This window comes from Sinohyriopsis cumingii, chromosome 12 (genome assembly GCF_028554795.1).
Source record: "Sinohyriopsis cumingii isolate HCF-2022 chromosome 12, ASM2855479v2, whole genome shotgun sequence".
Lineage (NCBI taxonomy): Eukaryota > Metazoa > Mollusca > Bivalvia > Unionida > Unionidae > Sinohyriopsis > Sinohyriopsis cumingii.
Genome location: NC_142972.1, coordinates 63,224,029 through 63,242,011, shown reverse-complemented (window position 1 = coordinate 63,242,011; position 17,983 = coordinate 63,224,029). Strand labels below are relative to the sequence as shown.

Genomic DNA, 17,983 nt, shown 5'->3' with positions numbered 1-17,983 from the left:
CTTTTATCGTAATTTTGCTTGTATAAAATAGTATTACTTAGAAATAAATAGCAAATAATATTAGGTAGCGAAATTAGAAAATGCTATTTGTTTATTTTAAGTAGTCTCTTAAAAACTAATGACAAAATGAAGTAACATCAAAAACCACAAGCATCGTAGTAAGTATTAGTTTTAATCAAACCATAATCAACTCATTATCCTAAACATCGTCATGGAATCATATCAATAAGCGAAATATCGACATATAACCATCTGAATAAGCCAAACAGGGATATGGAATCATCTCAATAAGCCAAATATCAATACGGCTTCATCTCAGTAAGCCAAGCCTCCATATGGAATTAGAATAACTCCTGCATAGCAGTCTGATGAATATTCTCGCGATGAACCTCCTGTAAATCACAGTTCAGACACTTTAAAGGTCGACCCATTGCTGATTGCATATTGGTGAATCAAGGTTTCTTCCGCTTCCAAGACAAATCAAAGTAACCGTTGCGTTATTGAGAGTACTTTTCAAACAATTTGTTACAGTCGATGAAAACAAGATTTAAGTCAAGTACATATAAATACATTCTCGTCTTTGCTGATATCTGAATAACGCTATTTTATATTTAAACTTGTAGTTTTTTCATTATATTATTGTCAAGTAAGACTAATTTGCAATATGTGCCCTATTCTAAATAGTTAAAACAGTCGAAGATAGGAGTTAGCTTCGCGATCAATCAAAAGTTAGAATGTAAACCAAAAATGATATATTTTTTCCTAAAGTACAAGATCTATGCAACTCATTATGTTGGCGCGAAACGTTTGATTTCATCAAACGTGTTAATAACTACAAGAAACACATTCGCAACAGAATCAACGCGAAAGTCATCAGGACATACAACCCGACAGGGCATTCAATCGAGTCGGTCGCGATGCTACTGATAAGATCTAATCTGGGGTACATTGCTATGCAAAGCAAAGGCAAAGATTCTGGATACTACCACTGAAAAGTCTTGACGATTTCGGTTCAATAAAAAAACAATAACCTTACACATGCAATGTTATCAAAATCAGAGTCACCTATCATAATTACACTTGCACAATTCCTTCACTCTGTAAATCATCATCATGATCATTTCTATTCCTAGGATTTCATCTTCTTCTTCGTCTTCTTCTTCTTCTGTGCATTTTCCCCTACCATATGCTGTTAACAATTTTAATTTAGTATTTCAGTGTTTAATTTAGAGAGATGTTATATCTTTTGTACATTTTGTGTTCGGCATTGATTCTTCAACAAGGATAGTTTCCGTCATTTGACCTCAAAGTGGAATTCGGTCAAAACATTTTAGTTCTCGGTGCGCTAGGGACGAAAATACCTTGTTTGTACTTTTTTATTGCCCAGAAGGCAGCGAAAGATGTAGCTTACCCTCTTTTAAACCCTGTGGGGTTTTTTGGCTTTTTTTCTTCTTGTTTTTCTGCTATGTTTTCCTAGTTTGTAGACTTTATCCTGAAATTCAAATATATGTTGGCCTGGAACTGCTTTTTAAATCTGCATTTTGTGCTTGCTGTGTGGATGTAAATTGTTCTTTTTTATACCCTGAGGACGAGTCCAGGAGTTCTCTTCTGCATCAAAACTTTTGCTTTAGAATGCCCTGTATATGCGTCTTACTCTCCCTCTCTCTCGATATATATATATATATATATATATATATATATATATATATATATATATATATATATATATATATATATATATATATATATATATATATATATATATAATGCATACGATCCCATCACAGGATACCAGACATAAAAGGTCAGGTAATAGGAACAGAAACAGAATTAGGGAAGGAGGTAATTCAGTCAATATCACTGTGTGTTGATAACATTTATATATGCATGTATAATCGGAATAGCTTGAATATATGCATGTGAAAGCGCTTCTACGTGTACCAGGTTTACTCTCATGGATGTACTAGTAGAGGCATTTGACTTGATTTTATGTAGACACCTTGATGTTTAAGTCTCATAGCCTCGTTTGGATAGGGCTAATCTCACGGTATTGGACATACGTCAATTTTGTTTTGCGCCGTACGAATATTGCTATTATTCCATCAGCAATTGGTGTAATTTATGGGAATTCACGTCACCGTTTCCTATAATTCGACAAACTTGTGATCGTCAGACGCATTGTGTGCACGAAACAACTTGTATTACATATGGAAATGAATGTTGCCATAGTGTAGCTATCTGAGTCGCTGAGACCCACATCCTGGCACAAAGATAGTTTGCTACCTGACGCTGAGGAATCTTCAAATGGGAAATTTATTTCTCAATAAGGTACTCTGGTATGCAAAAGATCGGCCGGTAGGCAAATTACCAGACTGCGAGCTGAGCTCTCGTGTCTAAAACGAGATATTGTGTACCAGTACGATAGGAAAAGGACAAATATATTTAAAGAAGGTATTGTGCCCGCAGTGAATCAAGTAGAAGAGATCTGGCTTTACCATGAGGGTCTACATGGAAGCCATACGGGCGTGTTGGAGACAAGATATAAGCTAGTGATGGAGTTATATTGGCTAGGTGTACATATGGACTTTCGGAGGTTTTGTTTTGTTGTGCGACAAGTTTCAGCGGTTGGCACCTAAGACCTCCCAGTGCCAATAGGAACCCCCCACTGATTGACGAGATGTTCTCGATGGTGGCAATGAACCTGATAGGTACGACAAAGCCGGAGTCAGAGAGTGATAATTCGCTACATATTAACGATAGTTGATTACGCTACCTGATATCCGGAGGCTGTTGCGTTAAAGAACATTGATTCCGTTACGTTGGCCGAAGATACCAGTAGGTTGTTGATCTCTCTAACAAGCTGGAAGAGGTTTGTAACTTGGCTCAGAAGAAACTCCGATACGCACGGGGACATCAAGCCAAGCAATACAACATAAAAACCAAGGAACGGCAGTTCAATGTGGGTAATAAAGTGCTGCTACTGTTGCCGTTAGAACGAAACAAACGTCAGGTCTCTTGTAACTGAGAAGAAGGGTGGAATAACTTACCGTATCAGAGTTATTGACAATGCGAAACTATACCATGTCAACTTCCTGAAACGTTATCGTGAAAAAGAGACACCCACAGAGATTGTGACTGCTACTGCTTGTGAATGAGGCAACCGATGACAACGAAATTTCGAACTCCATAGACGATCTACAATTAGCGACATCTACTTGGGGCGATCATATAATTTTGCTAACAAATGTTCCAGATCAACTTAGACGATACTCGCCGCCTGACAATCTTAGTGTCGTATACTATTAAGGAGATTCACTTATCTTGGTCACGCCCTCAGCAAAGGCACGTTAACCCCATACGGCTGTAAACTTGACCAAAATAGAGTGGCGGTACCACCGACTAATAAGACTGAAGTTCCGTTTTTCTAAAGACTGGCAAGTTATTATCGTTGGTATGTTGCTAATTTCAGTGTGATGCTGGTCAACTGACCGACCTGAAAATGAAGAAGGCTCCAAGGAGATTTATTTGGACAGAAGTTTGTGATGGAGCATATCAGATTTTAAATGACATACTGATGTCTGACGCACTAGTGACATTACTGGACATGACAAACGACTTTTTCTAACGTACCGACTCTGACGGAGGTTTAAGAGCAGTGCTACTGAAAGAACATGACGGGAAGTTATTCCCCACTGCATTTGGTATTAAATAATTATCGACTCTACGAAAGAATGTTTGGCAATTAATTTTGGAATATCGAATTTCCAAATTTCCTTATATGGACCAAATGTATTTTAAAACCCAACCACCAATTGTCTTTTGTTAACGTTGCTAAATGAACGTTTAATGAGATTACATTATGCTTTTAACAGTACAAACTCAAGATTCGGTATATTAATGGTGGCGAAATTGTAATTGTTGGGGCTGATTATTTAAGAAGGTTGGGGAGTCTGAGGTTATATGTTCAACTGAGGACGTATAGATGATGAAATTAAATCCATGGCGGTGATAAGGATACGATACTTTAATCGGTCTGGTAGGGAAATGATGCATTCTTGAAAAGGATCCCTCGGATAACTGTGTATGGCGAAATGGTGAAGAGGAAGTGAATTTGGTTTCATCTATAGCAAAACAATACCAAGGGTTAAAATGTTGCAGAAAAAGCGTGTGTAACTTCTGAAATATTTGCTATGTGTTGAAAATGTGAAGAGATATGTTATTACGGAAAGCGGGAGGTATGTGAAATTATCCAAACTCTGGAGGGGCGTGTGTTCAAAATGTTTGTAAGACTGTATATTCCGACTGTGTATAAATATCCTTCACCGCAAAATTAGTCTGTCCAACGTTTTTCTGCACTAGGCAAAAAAGTCCTGGCTTCGAGAGTAGTTGGAAGTACTTTCTCGTAAAATTATTCAGTGGACAGGTTTGGAAGTCTTTGAGAAACACTGAATCAAAAGACAAAATGTGCGGTGTATTAATTTCATGCAATCTTTTCTTTTTTGTTGATATGAGACTGAAGATAATTGGTTGAAATGTATCTGTCTTGAATGTTATACGAATCATATATTCTAAGAATGTCACATATTATTTTCTTGATATGAGTCTTTGGACTTTTGTTTGAATTTATTTGTTTATGTATAATTAATCATGCATACTAGCAATTAATTATTATTATGTACGTGCGATGTTTATGACGATATATTGTTAAATAGTAAATAGTACAGTTAAGTGAATTTTATTTAATTCTTTTGTATAACTCTTAACCTTTGAATAGTTGTATTAACATTTGGGCACTAATGGGGATAATACAGCTTTTATTGTCGATCGTCTGTGTACATGTGTCCGACAATAGTCAAGATAGTGATAGTTCACACTACAAGGGGTTAATCGCATGAATCAAGTGCAGACTAACCTGATCTGTTGAGAAATACATTAAGTTAACTGTATTATGTTAAGGCCTGTGGAAATAGATTGGGTTTGTAGGTGTTACGACTCTATGGTCATAAACTAAGTAACAGAAAGAAGGAAAACCACCATGTTTTCTAAAACTTAACAAATAGTTTAATTATTAAAGTTATCAATGGAAATGAAAAATGAACTTACAGTATTATGAAGTGAATCCAAATATTCCTGATATAGGTCTCTGAAAGTTCTAATGAATGAAAAGTTCTGCATAAATTTCAAAACCAGAAATGTACTGTCCCACCAGGAATCATGGCGTTGTCTTTTGTCTAACTCACAACAGTTCCACAATAATATTATAGTCCAAATAATGTGTACTTTCTATTTCCACATTAGTCCAAACAAATGTTTTTCCCCTCAAACAATATTTACGTGCAACATAAAACACGTCTGCATACTTGAAACAGAAACACAAAAAATAAGAAAGACTCCAAAATAGAAATGAATCTGATTGTTTAGTTCTCTCCTTATATACACTTTCGCACAACATAAACCAGGTGACAGATCACACTCTCACTTTCTTGCGAAACCAATATTCATGTGACCTAGCCCATCCAATGGAAACTTGCATCATTCCTCTAAAAGCGTCTAAACATCATCAGCCAATGAGACATTTAGCTAACGTTGTCATTATTTGTATTATTAGTACTTGTCAACTCGTTGCATTTATTTATAGATCCTTTTAAATTTTTTGCTTTTAACAGACTCATGTCAGGTAGGCAAAATCTATCTAATGATATTCTGTATAATTTACTGCGATGCAAAATAATTACAAATTAGATATAATCATGTAAAGAAGTAAGAAAAAATATAGGTACACTTACCAGTAGGCGAATACTACTCAGTTGTTTTAGAACGCAAGCTTGTGGCCTGAAATCATGTTAGCAGTTAGTGTCTTTTGTAATATGGTATGGCTAAACTACGAAGTAACGAGAGAAACGTGAATATTCTGTCAAAGACATTAAAGACCGAAAATAATGTTTATGCTGCATATATCTTATTTAAAAAGGAGATAGCTCCACGGGATTTAGGCGAGTCGATCGGTGTAGTAGTTAATGACCCATACAAGTCTGAATACGAGAGAGACAGAGGGGTGGGGTGGGGGACATCGTAGGCAGCAACACACCGGATGCTAGAGGGAATAAATAAATCCTAAATTACTACCTGTGCTGAATCTGTAGTGACACTCAACCAGTCATCAGTTTATGGAGGCATGCCGGATAATTATGTTCGAAGCGCGCACGCGAGTTTATGATGAAAGTTGTCGTACCTGTGTAAAGAGAACTGCTAATTGCATTCTTTATAACGTTTTGTAATTATTTTCTGGTAAATGTGTGTCTTTGCAGTGTCTTGGAGAATTTTATTTTGCTGATCTAATCAATTACATTGTTATATTCTGTTTACGGGGGCTCGTGTTCTTTTAATTTAGATCACTGCTCATTCCATCCATTGATTTCATATTTTGTTTATTTACTATATTCGCTCTAAAACTACGAGTTTTATTCATCCTGTAAACATCGATAAGCACCACCACCACTACCCTTAGCATACTTTATTATACTCAGATTTGGAAATGAATCAAATGCCTAAACAAGGCCATATAATTTAATAAATAAATATTTAAAAGACAACTAAGTCCAAACGAAGTTTATTATTTTCAGAATTGTTTATTTAGAAAAGGCTTTCTGAGGTCTCTTAGTTGTTGATTTTTGATTATATTGGTCGTATACCATCCTGCCGCTCCTCTGATTACATTTTAATTTATAAACACTGACTTAGTAGTCCTGCGACATTTACGATCCACCTCATACTAATCGCAAACCTTTAAACATAGTAACTTACCATGTCCGTGTTAAATATACAAGCAATATTTACGTCATATAATCTTTTCGAAAACACCAACTTTACCATGAAAGACACGTTTGTTCCATTCGCAGACATACTGTTGTATCAATTTAATTCAATATGGATCCACAGTGACGCTGCTAAAAGGTGCCGCTACAAATATCCCACATATTCCTCAAAATGCAGCCGGTATAAATTCAAGAAATTTCAGTTTTCAGCACCGAAAACATTTCGGAAGGAATTCATATCAAATAGGATAATAACGTCAGTGGACATTTCTAAGCAATGGATGTTAATTAGTTGGAATTATTATTATTTAAAACTGGGTGAAGAATTTTATGCCATTCAATTATAAAGTTCATGCAGTTTTGCTTTCTATTCTAAATGTATGGGAACAGTCTATTCGTCACCGCAAGCACAAGGCCATAGCCAACCCAGGTCCACAAAGGGGACATTGTAACATGATCATCATGTGAGGTCAGAAAATGTCAGTTAAGTTTATCAAAGACGTGATAAATTCAAATATACTGATGACAATTCTGTCATCTGATAGTATAAAAGCAAGAGCTTCACATCGCTCAGACCTATTGTCTGCATTTCTAAACCGACGTTCCGCCAGAGCAGGTGAATACCGGACACAATGATCCCAGTGGTGCTTGTTCTCTTTTTCTGCCAAGCGTTGGGGCAGCTTATTCTCCCAGCACATTTTAACTGGAGCGATTGCGGTATATTTCGATTGCTCTTCATTTCTTCCTATTCTTCCTCTTAGAATGTAATGAACGTTTCCATATACTCTTGTGAATTGTATTGTTTGGTAATATCTAATTAAATTTGCTCATCGAATATAGGTATCATACGGGAACTAAACTGTTTATTTTTCAGTGCCTTTTAATGTGAATGAAAATCATGTGTATTTTAAACCGGTTTTTTTTCTTTCTAAGAAGATCGTGGTTATTTTGATATCTACTAACTAGTTAGACGACTGTTTGCACTCCAGACTATACTTCACTCACGCTCAGAAATATAATTTTTTAATGATATTCAGGGAATAATTATTCCACTTTTTCATATCATTTAATTAGTTATGTTATTTATGTTATAGCCTCCAGATTCAAGACTAGAACTTTATTTTACAGGTGAAACTAAGACAAATTTGCGACTTTACTCGTCCTATGGTTATTCTGCTCGAACATTTAAGTAAAATAATTGAATTGTTTTTCATATCTTATTTTCGTCATAGGGATCTTCCGATATGAGTAGTTATAAGAACAGTTACAAGTGTAAAGTTAGTCATAAGGAACGTTAGTTTTACAGGTATTGATCTTTATTTATTTCGGTTTAATTCTAATTCATTGTTGCTATTATTGTGACTAGTAGTAAGAGAAGCCGTAGTACAAATAGTAGTAGTAGTGGCAGTAGTTGTAATAGTAGTAGTAGCAGTAGTACTAGAATATCCAGTTCGGGGACTCTTTTTTATTGTTTGGTTTCATTCAATACTTTACAGCATTTGATGTTGACATTTACCTGATCTTTTCTCCTGTAATCGGATCATTTTCAGTGGTACTTAGTTACCAAACAGTTTCTGCAGTATTCTTGCTCTTTCCATGAGTTCCTCTTTTTTGTAGTATGTTTGGTATTTGTGATATTCCACGAGTCATCGTGATGGCTATTAGCTTCTAATATGTCCCGACGTATTATTATTATTATTATTATTATTATTATTTTGTATACAGGACCAGCGGATCGTAAAATTCATATTTCGAATCTCCAGATTGGCCCAGTTCCGGTCAAGCTGCCAGGCCTCATGACTGTATCCCTTGAAGGTACTATTGCCGGGACTCTTCCTGCCGATGTCACGATGGATGCCAACGTCAAAAAATGGACACTGAGCCAGTGGAGCAATCTTCCATGTCATAACAATGTTGGATCTTGGTAATATATATATATATATATATATATATATATATATATATATATATATATATATATATATATATATATATATATATACAGAGAGAGAGAGAGAGAGAGAGAGACGGTACGTAGTTATTTACGTACTTACCTACGTCCATTCATATGATAACGACAAATTGTGGTATGTAGTATTCTGATCTCATTGAAGTTACCACTGAACTTCACAGTAAATTAGTCCATACATAGCTCAAAAATCACTAAATCAACGATAAGCTTTTTCAGATTTTTTCAACATAATCACTTCTCTTTAATTCAATGTATAATATAAATGTGAATATCGATGTTAAACATTTGCCTACTTTTGAGGTTGTTTGAATTTGTATTTTTTGTTTTTTGATTTTTTTTGCTTTGACTCGCATGTTTTGGAATACATTTTCATCTGTTAGTCCAATATTAGAACTTTAAAATAACATTATCTCTCTAATTCCTGTCTGATCCCACGGAATCAGCTATACATAGAATATTTTTTCACATAGGTATGTCGAAGTTATATGCCCACTTCATTAATATGGTTTAGTAATGTACAGCATTGCTAAAACTGAAGAGTGCCCAAGATATAACTCAAGTAATTCAGTTGGTTCACTGTCAACGTATTCTTTTAGTGCGCATTAAAGTCATCCAATACGGGATAATGAAGGCAAGAGGTCCATGGCTGCAAAAAGACAACCCATCCGATATCGGTTAAAGGGGATATCATCAATGATTGTGACAAGCTGATATAGCGGTTGGGTGGGTGGAACATTAGTCGGAGCTGTATTTCAAGGAAAACATCGTCAACACCATAAAAAGTGTGTCTATCACAGATAAACTAAACGAATAGGGAGCCTTTGAGGAGCTCAGCACGTTGATTTGTCTCTGCTAAGAAGAGCGTAAAGTAAAACATGACAGGAGAGACGCCAACATCATTATTCTTTGCAAACACAATCGCGACAGTTACTATTACAACAACTTTCGCAGCATCTCCCTGCTGAACACCATTAGCAAAATTAAGACTAAAGAGTCTACCCTGATATTCACTGGCATCAATGACTCTCGTCGTCTCACTTAAGTTTGTATTGAAATAATAATTGATCCCAGTTTGCCTTTTGAGGAAGACTGACAGGGCTTTGATTTAAATCCCATTCTTTGTTTGTTCCCATTTTCGCTGGGTACTACTGCCGCGGCGTCTGTTGCTAAGAGGTTGTTGCAGGGCCTCAGAATATAGGTGTGACCTCCCTTGGCCGCATGTGGGAGGATGCATTTATATTTTGAGCGGTGCATTTACTTTGACTGAAGTCTGACAATACTGCATATCGAGGATTGATCCGTGTCGCTGACAGGGATATAGTAGTTGTTAGTGATGATAACACTGTTAAGTCGGCGCGTCTGGTGATGATTAGATCCATGTGGAAGACTTGTATTGATGCTTGGTCTGGAATATGGTTTTGTGACGTAGAGATCATGACAGCAGGGTCTTTTTATTGTCGATCATCTTCCCAACACCATGATGACCACGCTGGGCCATGATTCACATTTGGAGCCTACTCTTGTGTTAAAGCCATCAGCACATGATATGATTTTAATGGCGGGCGGTATATCTGGTGGAGGAAGAACTCCATTATACCCCCATTTAAATACCACTGATTCATGGGTTGCTAATGGCAGCCTTTGTCACATACAGACTTCGGCCGAGCCCGAATCTCGAACCCAGGCGGACAGCTGTGAGATATGAGTTGTTGTTAATACCGAACGCCTTCGGTCATTCAGCTCCTTGTCCCCCTTCCTTAGCAGGCGCAAGCGTTCTGATTTCGGGATTCGGTTAATGGTGGATTCTTGTAAACCTAGTCCTTTGTTATAGAGGACAAGTAGAGAGTTGGAGCCTACATACTCACAAGGTTAACCGGGTACTGCGAGTTTAATAGCCAAATTACCAAGACTCTCTCGGAAAGGCTTTTCAGTCATTCCTATGAATGGGAAGTTTACTACGAAGTCTATTCTGTACTTTCTTGTTTGCTGCGGGCATTCTCCTCACCCAAAGGTGTACACTTTCTACGCGATCGAGTTAATGCGAGGTGTATTTTTTTAATGGTTACAATGTCAACACTGAGCATGTTAAATTCAATGTTGGTCACAGCCCTTTGCATAGCTCGTTGATCTGTTGAAGGTCTTCGGAGAAGCCATTTGTAAACGTTCTAACAGCAGTCCACTTTTTGAGTATAAACTCTTAGCTCCAATTACCCATTCATCGATTTAATATTTATTCTATGACATGCATTTTACTTACCGAAGATAATCATTATGAAATATTTATATAGGATGGCTTGATCACAACCTAAAGAGGTTCAATATAAAAGAAAAACTTGGTAACGATATATTTCTCTAGTAGTCCTATACCATTTCTTGATTGTCGGTATTGTAGAGCAGCGGTGGATTAAGGTAAGCGTGTCAGACACACGATCAGAAAGGTTTGGGCCTGAAATCTGCTCTCCCTGGTTGGCTATCGTTTTCTGCCTAGGGAGATGAACCATACTCTAATTGTATGGAAACTATATAAACTACACGTTTCTGTGCCGTTAAACATCTTAAATTGTTGCTCATTGCACGTCATGTTTTCTCCCCTCTTACCTTTCCTATCACAGTATATCTTGTGGAGAAAATCTGTAATCACTCTTATATTGTAGCCATTACGATAATCCTTGTGAGTTTTTGAAGACTTTCGCAACAAATGGATGCCCTCACCAGCTAGTTAACAACGGTCTGCCTTGCACGTGCCCTTTTGCTCCAGAAAGACTCCACATGACGAAGGAAATTTTCAACGTATCCCACATACCAGCTGCTTACTCTAGATTTGTCGAGGTAATCTATTTTATCCACGAAAGTTAATATTTTTTCTCATCGAAGAGCCATTTAACTCAGATTTTGTAAATAGTCAAGCTACTTCACTGTATGTTCGTTCAAGTAACAGGAACACATATAGCCTAATTTTTATTTTCAAAAACCACAATCCTCCCACCCATCCCACGATACAAAAATATTATTCCGCAGTCAGGACATTATTTAATACGATCATTAAGGTTCTCCACTGTATGTTTCCTGGCTCAGTCACATACGCAGTATTTTTATTTTTTTATATGACTACAGCTGCAAAAGAGCATGCTAATTTATTTACATGAAATAACAAATTAATCCCTGATCAATATTTCACAATTTATTTTATATAAATTGCTTATGTCAATTAATCTTGAAATTTTGAATGTCATGACTAAATTTAAAATACAAATTACGTGTATTTAAAAAAAATGAAACAAAGGAAGAATAATATGGATGTTTTTGATAAACGGATGTAAATTTCAATAAAGAGAACAACGTAAAATGTATACTAGCACAAAAAGGTATTTAAATTGCAAACGTTTATATCATTTGCAAGGCGGACAATTATATAAAAATTATATTACATCATTCAATTGAAAGAAAAGACAGTAACATTAACCAGATCATTGCATGATAACTTTTCAGTGCTGAATGTAAATACGGTGTGTATATATGACAGCATATTTAAAAGCTAAACTACACCGAGCATGTCATATACAGCGTCGTTTTATTACTATACTATTCAGTTTGACGAGACGAGCTACTACAAATAAAGATTGTATTTTTTTGTTTCTAAAATGAATATTAAATACCGTGACCTTTTAATAATTAATGGAACAGTATATCCATACAGTAATTATGTGGCCTTTAAAGTAAGCTGTCGACGTGAAAAAGTCAGTAACTAATAGAAATAAAAATTAGAAATGAATAAGGATTTTCTGTTTCACCAAACTACACCTCACAGTGATATTGTTATAGGCGGTATTACTAAATATATATGAGTACTCCACTAATGTGGATGAGTCATTTTTGTACGCATCAACCAACACCCGTCTCTCCCGTAATGTTGTCTATTATTCATGATAAGGTAACATTTTCTATCACAAAATGCCTCACCTGTGTACCCAGGTGTTGCCTAGCGTCTTATTGATTCCGATGAAGTAGAGTATTTATAATATTAATAATGATTAGAATGATGATTGGTATTTTCCATGAACACTGTGATAATTGTGGTTGGCGTTGTTCAAAAGGTAACTAACTGGAATGAGAACTTTCAAATGTTTTTATTTAATTAAAGAAAGCAAACTTTTATTTTATGCTTCAGAAAGAAATTTAGGAAGTTATTGACAAATTATTTGTCATATTCTTTATTCCAATATTTTCACATTTGAAGATGAAAGTTTTCCTATCATGCCATGCGACGTTTGATTGTGAGGGCATACAGAAGTTATACCTGCAGTAATCTGTCCGCTAGAACTAAGAAAAAGAAACTGACTTACATTTCAAAATAGAAATGAATCACTGGTAATGAAATATGAGTAGACGCCGTTCGAGTCTCAGAAGTTATTTCCCCTTATGTCTTTGACAATCACAATACACGAATATTTTCTTTTCCTTAGTAAATACCGGATATATTTTGATCGTGTAGTTAGCTCGTGGCTTCGTCACTCGTTAAAATATCCCGTTTTTCTTACCACACGATTAAATATACCCGGTTTTTATGAAGGGAAAGAAAATGTCATATATATATATATATATATATATATATATATATATATATATATATATATATATATATATATATATATATATATTGTGTCAAACATTATATAAATATTCCAGCATTCTTCAGTATGAATTTGCATGTAAAGATTAACAAGAATGAAGTACTGTCAGATTTTAACACTAAGGGATATCGATGTAAATTACAATATTCCCTCCATCTGTATTATCAATGTTACATATACATGTGTTACAAATATTTCATATATGTGTATTCTCATAAAAGGGATACATATTCAACTTACAACGTATGTAGTCACTGATCATAATCTATACACGATATACATATATTCGACACTTATGTTTCCTGACATTTAAATACAATATATTGGTTGTTTGTTTTTTTTTTTGTTTTTTTTTTGCTCCTGGTTTTCAATTATTGTTCATTATTGTAACATTACCGGCCAATAAATATAGTATGATTTACGTTTTTGCAAACAATAACATCTTATTACCATATTTATATTTTAAGTCGGTTTTGTAGTGCTAATTGGAGCTCCAAATTTAAATTAAGAAATACATCTTTTAAGCTTGCGTTTATCTTAGCTATATTGATTATCTTTTATATTCTCGACCCACTCTTTTAACGCCCGGCAATGGATAACAAAACAAAATAATAGTCGTTTCAAAACACTATATTCTTTAAAGATATTTTGTGCAGGTTGAAATTATCAGAAGTGTGAGGTGAGCCACATTGATTTGATATTGTTGTTGTTGTCATAATTATTGATATTATTATTAGTAGTAGTTATTGTTTTTGTTGTTGTTGTTGTTGCAGTAATAGTAGTATTTGTTTCCACTATAGATCTTTCATGCTTATTTTGTTCTACCCAAAACTAAACAGATCAAAACAAAACTTTATTGAAAACAAACCTAAACGGGCCGGAAATATATGCCATGAGAGTCAAGTAAGTTCAAAGTTCTGTTGTTTCAAAAGCCACCAATGTCAAAACTAGGTCTATTCAGTAAAGTGCTAGCGTCAAAACCCATTGGGGCCTTCATCATCGCCACGGGCGCCATATACCCTAAGTACTCCACTGAGTCTACTAAATCCAGAATGAGAAACAATTTGACATTTGGTTTCAAATAATTCGCTAGCAGATGTTGTACAAAGGGACGAGAACGCTAAATGATAAGATTTAAATCGATTTTTATTTGCTGAAGTATTAATGCGTTGCAATACTTTAGCACGTGATAGTAATTCAGTAAAAACACTGCTTTGACATTGAATGTGAAACTGGAGAAAAGTGTTGTTTTATTTCCTCATCCCGGTGTTTTATATCCGTCACGTGTCTGATGTATGCTTTACATTTTACCGCGCTACTGATATAACTTCAGACATCGTAGCGATAATCGCACACACACAAAAGTTTCGTCCCTTCTTAATCAAACATGTGTCCTTGACTTATAAGCTTTCCTTATAAATATTTTGATTGGCAGGAAGAAACTTTGTTTAAACATCGGTATTTGTATTAGGCAAATGCAGGGTATCAGACAGATATGCATCATCCACTTTAGAATCATTCTCAATGGATGTTCTCTCCCTCAAATCTCCCAATAGAAACACTGGGCACATGATATACATAGGCATGTGATTGCTGTGTCCATTATGTCAGTACTATAATCAGTTAAAAATATAAATTTTCAGTAGGTAAATAAAAAAAGCCTGAAATGAGATTAGCCCAAAGCGATTACTTTGGATAATTTTTAACCACATTACGCACTCATTAGATAAATCAATAGACCCAAAATAGCACAAGATTTTCTAACATATTTTGGTCCTGACGAAGAAATCATCTCTAAATATCACGAAGTTTTCTTTCAGGCATACAACATTTATCATTAGTTTGAACAAGATGACATACCTTATCGTAAATACAATTAATCATCAAAGCTAGTATAATATCTATTAATATTTCGGCGCTATTATTTTTTAATTTAATATATATATATATATATATATATATATATATATATATATATATATATATATATATCGGTAGTAAGATAGAAGAGATATAATCAAACAGTTTAGGCTGATTGCCTGGGTAGTGAACTGAATGAAGATTTCCAAAAGGGTCTTACTGCATGTGTTAAACATACAATACACGTTAAAAATACAATAAGACTGAGCTATTATCAGTGGCAAAAAACTTGTAACTTCAAGAGACTCGTGTTAAAAGACTGACAATTAAAAACCTCAATGCAGATTACTTCTTTACTACAACTGTGTCACTGAAAAGGAAATAAAATTATTTAAGATACTCTATCTCTGTACCGCTCCGGTGGCCTAGTGCTTAGAGCATCAGTCTCGGAAGCGGCAGGTCGTAGGTTAGAACCCCGGCCGAGTCACACCAAAGACTTACAAAAATGGTACTAACAGATGCCTCGCTTGGCGCTCAGCATTAAGAGGTTAGTGGTAGGACTGGTCGGTCTGGTGTCAGGATAATATGACTGGGTGGGACACCATGCTACATGTCTGCGGCATGATGCCCCTGTGCTAGATATCACTATAAACTGCCACACTGCAGACATCGTAGCGATATGACTGAACAACTGTTAAAGTTACGTTAAAAATCCTAATCACACACACTCTCTATCTCTGTCTCTCTCCCCTCCATTTCGCTCTCTAACGCGTTAAGCTAATATGATATACTAGGAGATACAATAATATTATCAAGCAGTTGTAGGAAGCAGAGAATATCTAGGCGTGTCCTGGTGGTCAAGAATGAAGCAATGTGTGTCATCATATGGAAGCTGCTTGAGTGTCTTTGTCTCAAGGGACCACGGAGATTCAGTTGTTAGCGTACCGGACTCGTGACCAGAGTCCGAACATACGATCAGTTTAGTATCTGTGTCTCTTGCTTGCCAAAGCACAATTGTTTGATTGTGCCTGACTATATAACTTGCCAAGTGTTGCCGTGCCACAAAACAACAAACACTACTTATTTTGCTTCATACTTAATAAACTGCCGTTTAAAAACTTATCCCAACCAGAAGTGCAATAGTCTGAGTTTCTTATCAATGCTTCAATCTAGCTGCCCAAATACGTCTTCGCAATGATTTGTTTCGGAAATAGTATTTTATTTGCTATTTGGTATGAAAAGAGAGGGTAAAAATTATTTAGGACGACCTTCGCCTAACCAAGATTAACGCATTTAGGCATAATTTGTTATCGACAGTTTAACAAAATTGTTGAGGAAATATCGTTGCAACAACATTATATATATATATATATATATATATATATATATATATATATATATATATATATATATATATAGAGAGAGAGAGAGAGAGAGAGAGAGAGAGAGAGAGAGTTAAGGGCCGATAAGTCCATTTCAGCACCTCTCCAGAACTTGCTACATTCAGTTATAGATTACAAGATCAGTTTAAATTGTTTCTTCTTCATCACTATCAGTATCATCAAAACCTCAACAAAAATACTGTCTCCACAACATAGCTATTATTATCACAGAGTCACCGATCTGTTCTTCTCTGTCACTGCAGGGTAGCTACCGTTACCATCTGGAAGTCAAGCAAGCCGGGCACGTAATCGGATGTCTGAGTGCAGATATTACAATGGCTTCTACCGGCATTGGGTTTTTATTTGGTTGAATGATTTACTTAAATAAATGATTGTTTAAAACAGAATATAACGGAAAATAAGACTTATTTTATCCGTATGGATCATTTTTTTTCTCTCTTTCCATTGCTATTTCGGGGGCAAAAATATTAAAGAATCAATAAGAGGTCAGAAGTCTAGCAAATTGTGTACGACCGTGAATTGTATACATACGTTACTTAATATACCAAATTCACATCAAACTACGGTTGCAATTCCTTTTTATCTGACAGGTGACGTAACAACATCGAACACTTAACAACCGCAAAAAACCGGGATAACTATACAAAGATTTCGCATTCTGTCAATCCGTGCTTCTAAGCAAATCTAAATGCAGGTTGAAGCATGCTACAACTGCATGGGAATATAAATAACTACTGTTTTTGTGCGATGTTTACCGAAAAGAAGAGGAAAAAAGACAGGATTCTGCAGTTTATTAATATTAACTGCTTTTGTGCAATGTACTGTCTTTCCTCAGGAGGGATTACAGTTAGTATAACCCTTGAGATCACCGGTATTCAAGACACAAAACGTCGCATTATGTTCAAATAAAGCAGCAGATGGTTCACTCTCCGTTTCGCAAAATAAGCCTTCGAGATTTTTCTTAGTGCCCGATATGAGACAACCATTTTTACCGAACTTAATAGACTAAAATTTGACTTACTGTCTATCGCCGATCGCAAAAAAATCAAAGGAAAATAAGCGATCGCGTCGGTGCCAAGTTGAGAGTCCAGCCTCTCTGCTGTTGTAAATTAAATCATTATTATATCAGATAATGGCAAATATCGGAGAAGCATATACCACTAAATTAGCACGAGAGCGGCTAGAAGCAGTCAAAAAAATTCTTCCTGTTCGTGATTCTGTAAGACAAAAACTTCAAGAACGTCAAGAAGCACAAGTTGAATTTGCTACGGGTACAGAACAGTTATTTAAACCCATTACAGC

General features: G+C 35.5%; 1 protein-coding gene across 1 annotated transcript; it reads left to right on the top strand.

Moving 5' to 3' along the window:
* The first annotated feature begins 7,367 nt into the window (after positions 1 to 7,367).
* LOC149786585 (ganglioside GM2 activator-like) lies at positions 7,368 to 17,082 on the top strand. The gene is made up of 4 exons (XM_089978222.1): positions 7,368 to 7,532; positions 8,541 to 8,739; positions 11,442 to 11,616; positions 16,924 to 17,082. The coding sequence occupies exons 1-4, from the start codon at positions 7,448 to 7,450 to the stop codon at positions 17,029 to 17,031; spliced, it is 567 nt and encodes a 188-aa protein (XP_089834348.1). The 5' UTR covers positions 7,368 to 7,447; the 3' UTR covers positions 17,032 to 17,082.
* Positions 17,083 to 17,983: the final 901 nt, after the last annotated feature.

Excerpts from the sequence above, each read along its gene's own strand:
- LOC149786585 (XM_089978222.1), top strand. The coding sequence starts at position 7,448 with ATGATCCCAGTGGTGCTTGTTCTCTTTTTCTGCCAAGCGTTGGGGCAG. Across the intron at positions 8,740-11,441 it reads CATAACAATGTTGGATCTTG|CCATTACGATAATCCTTGTG; the intron begins GTAATATATATA and ends CTTATATTGTAG. Across the intron at positions 11,617-16,923 it reads CTTACTCTAGATTTGTCGAG|GGTAGCTACCGTTACCATCT; the intron begins GTAATCTATTTT and ends CTGTCACTGCAG.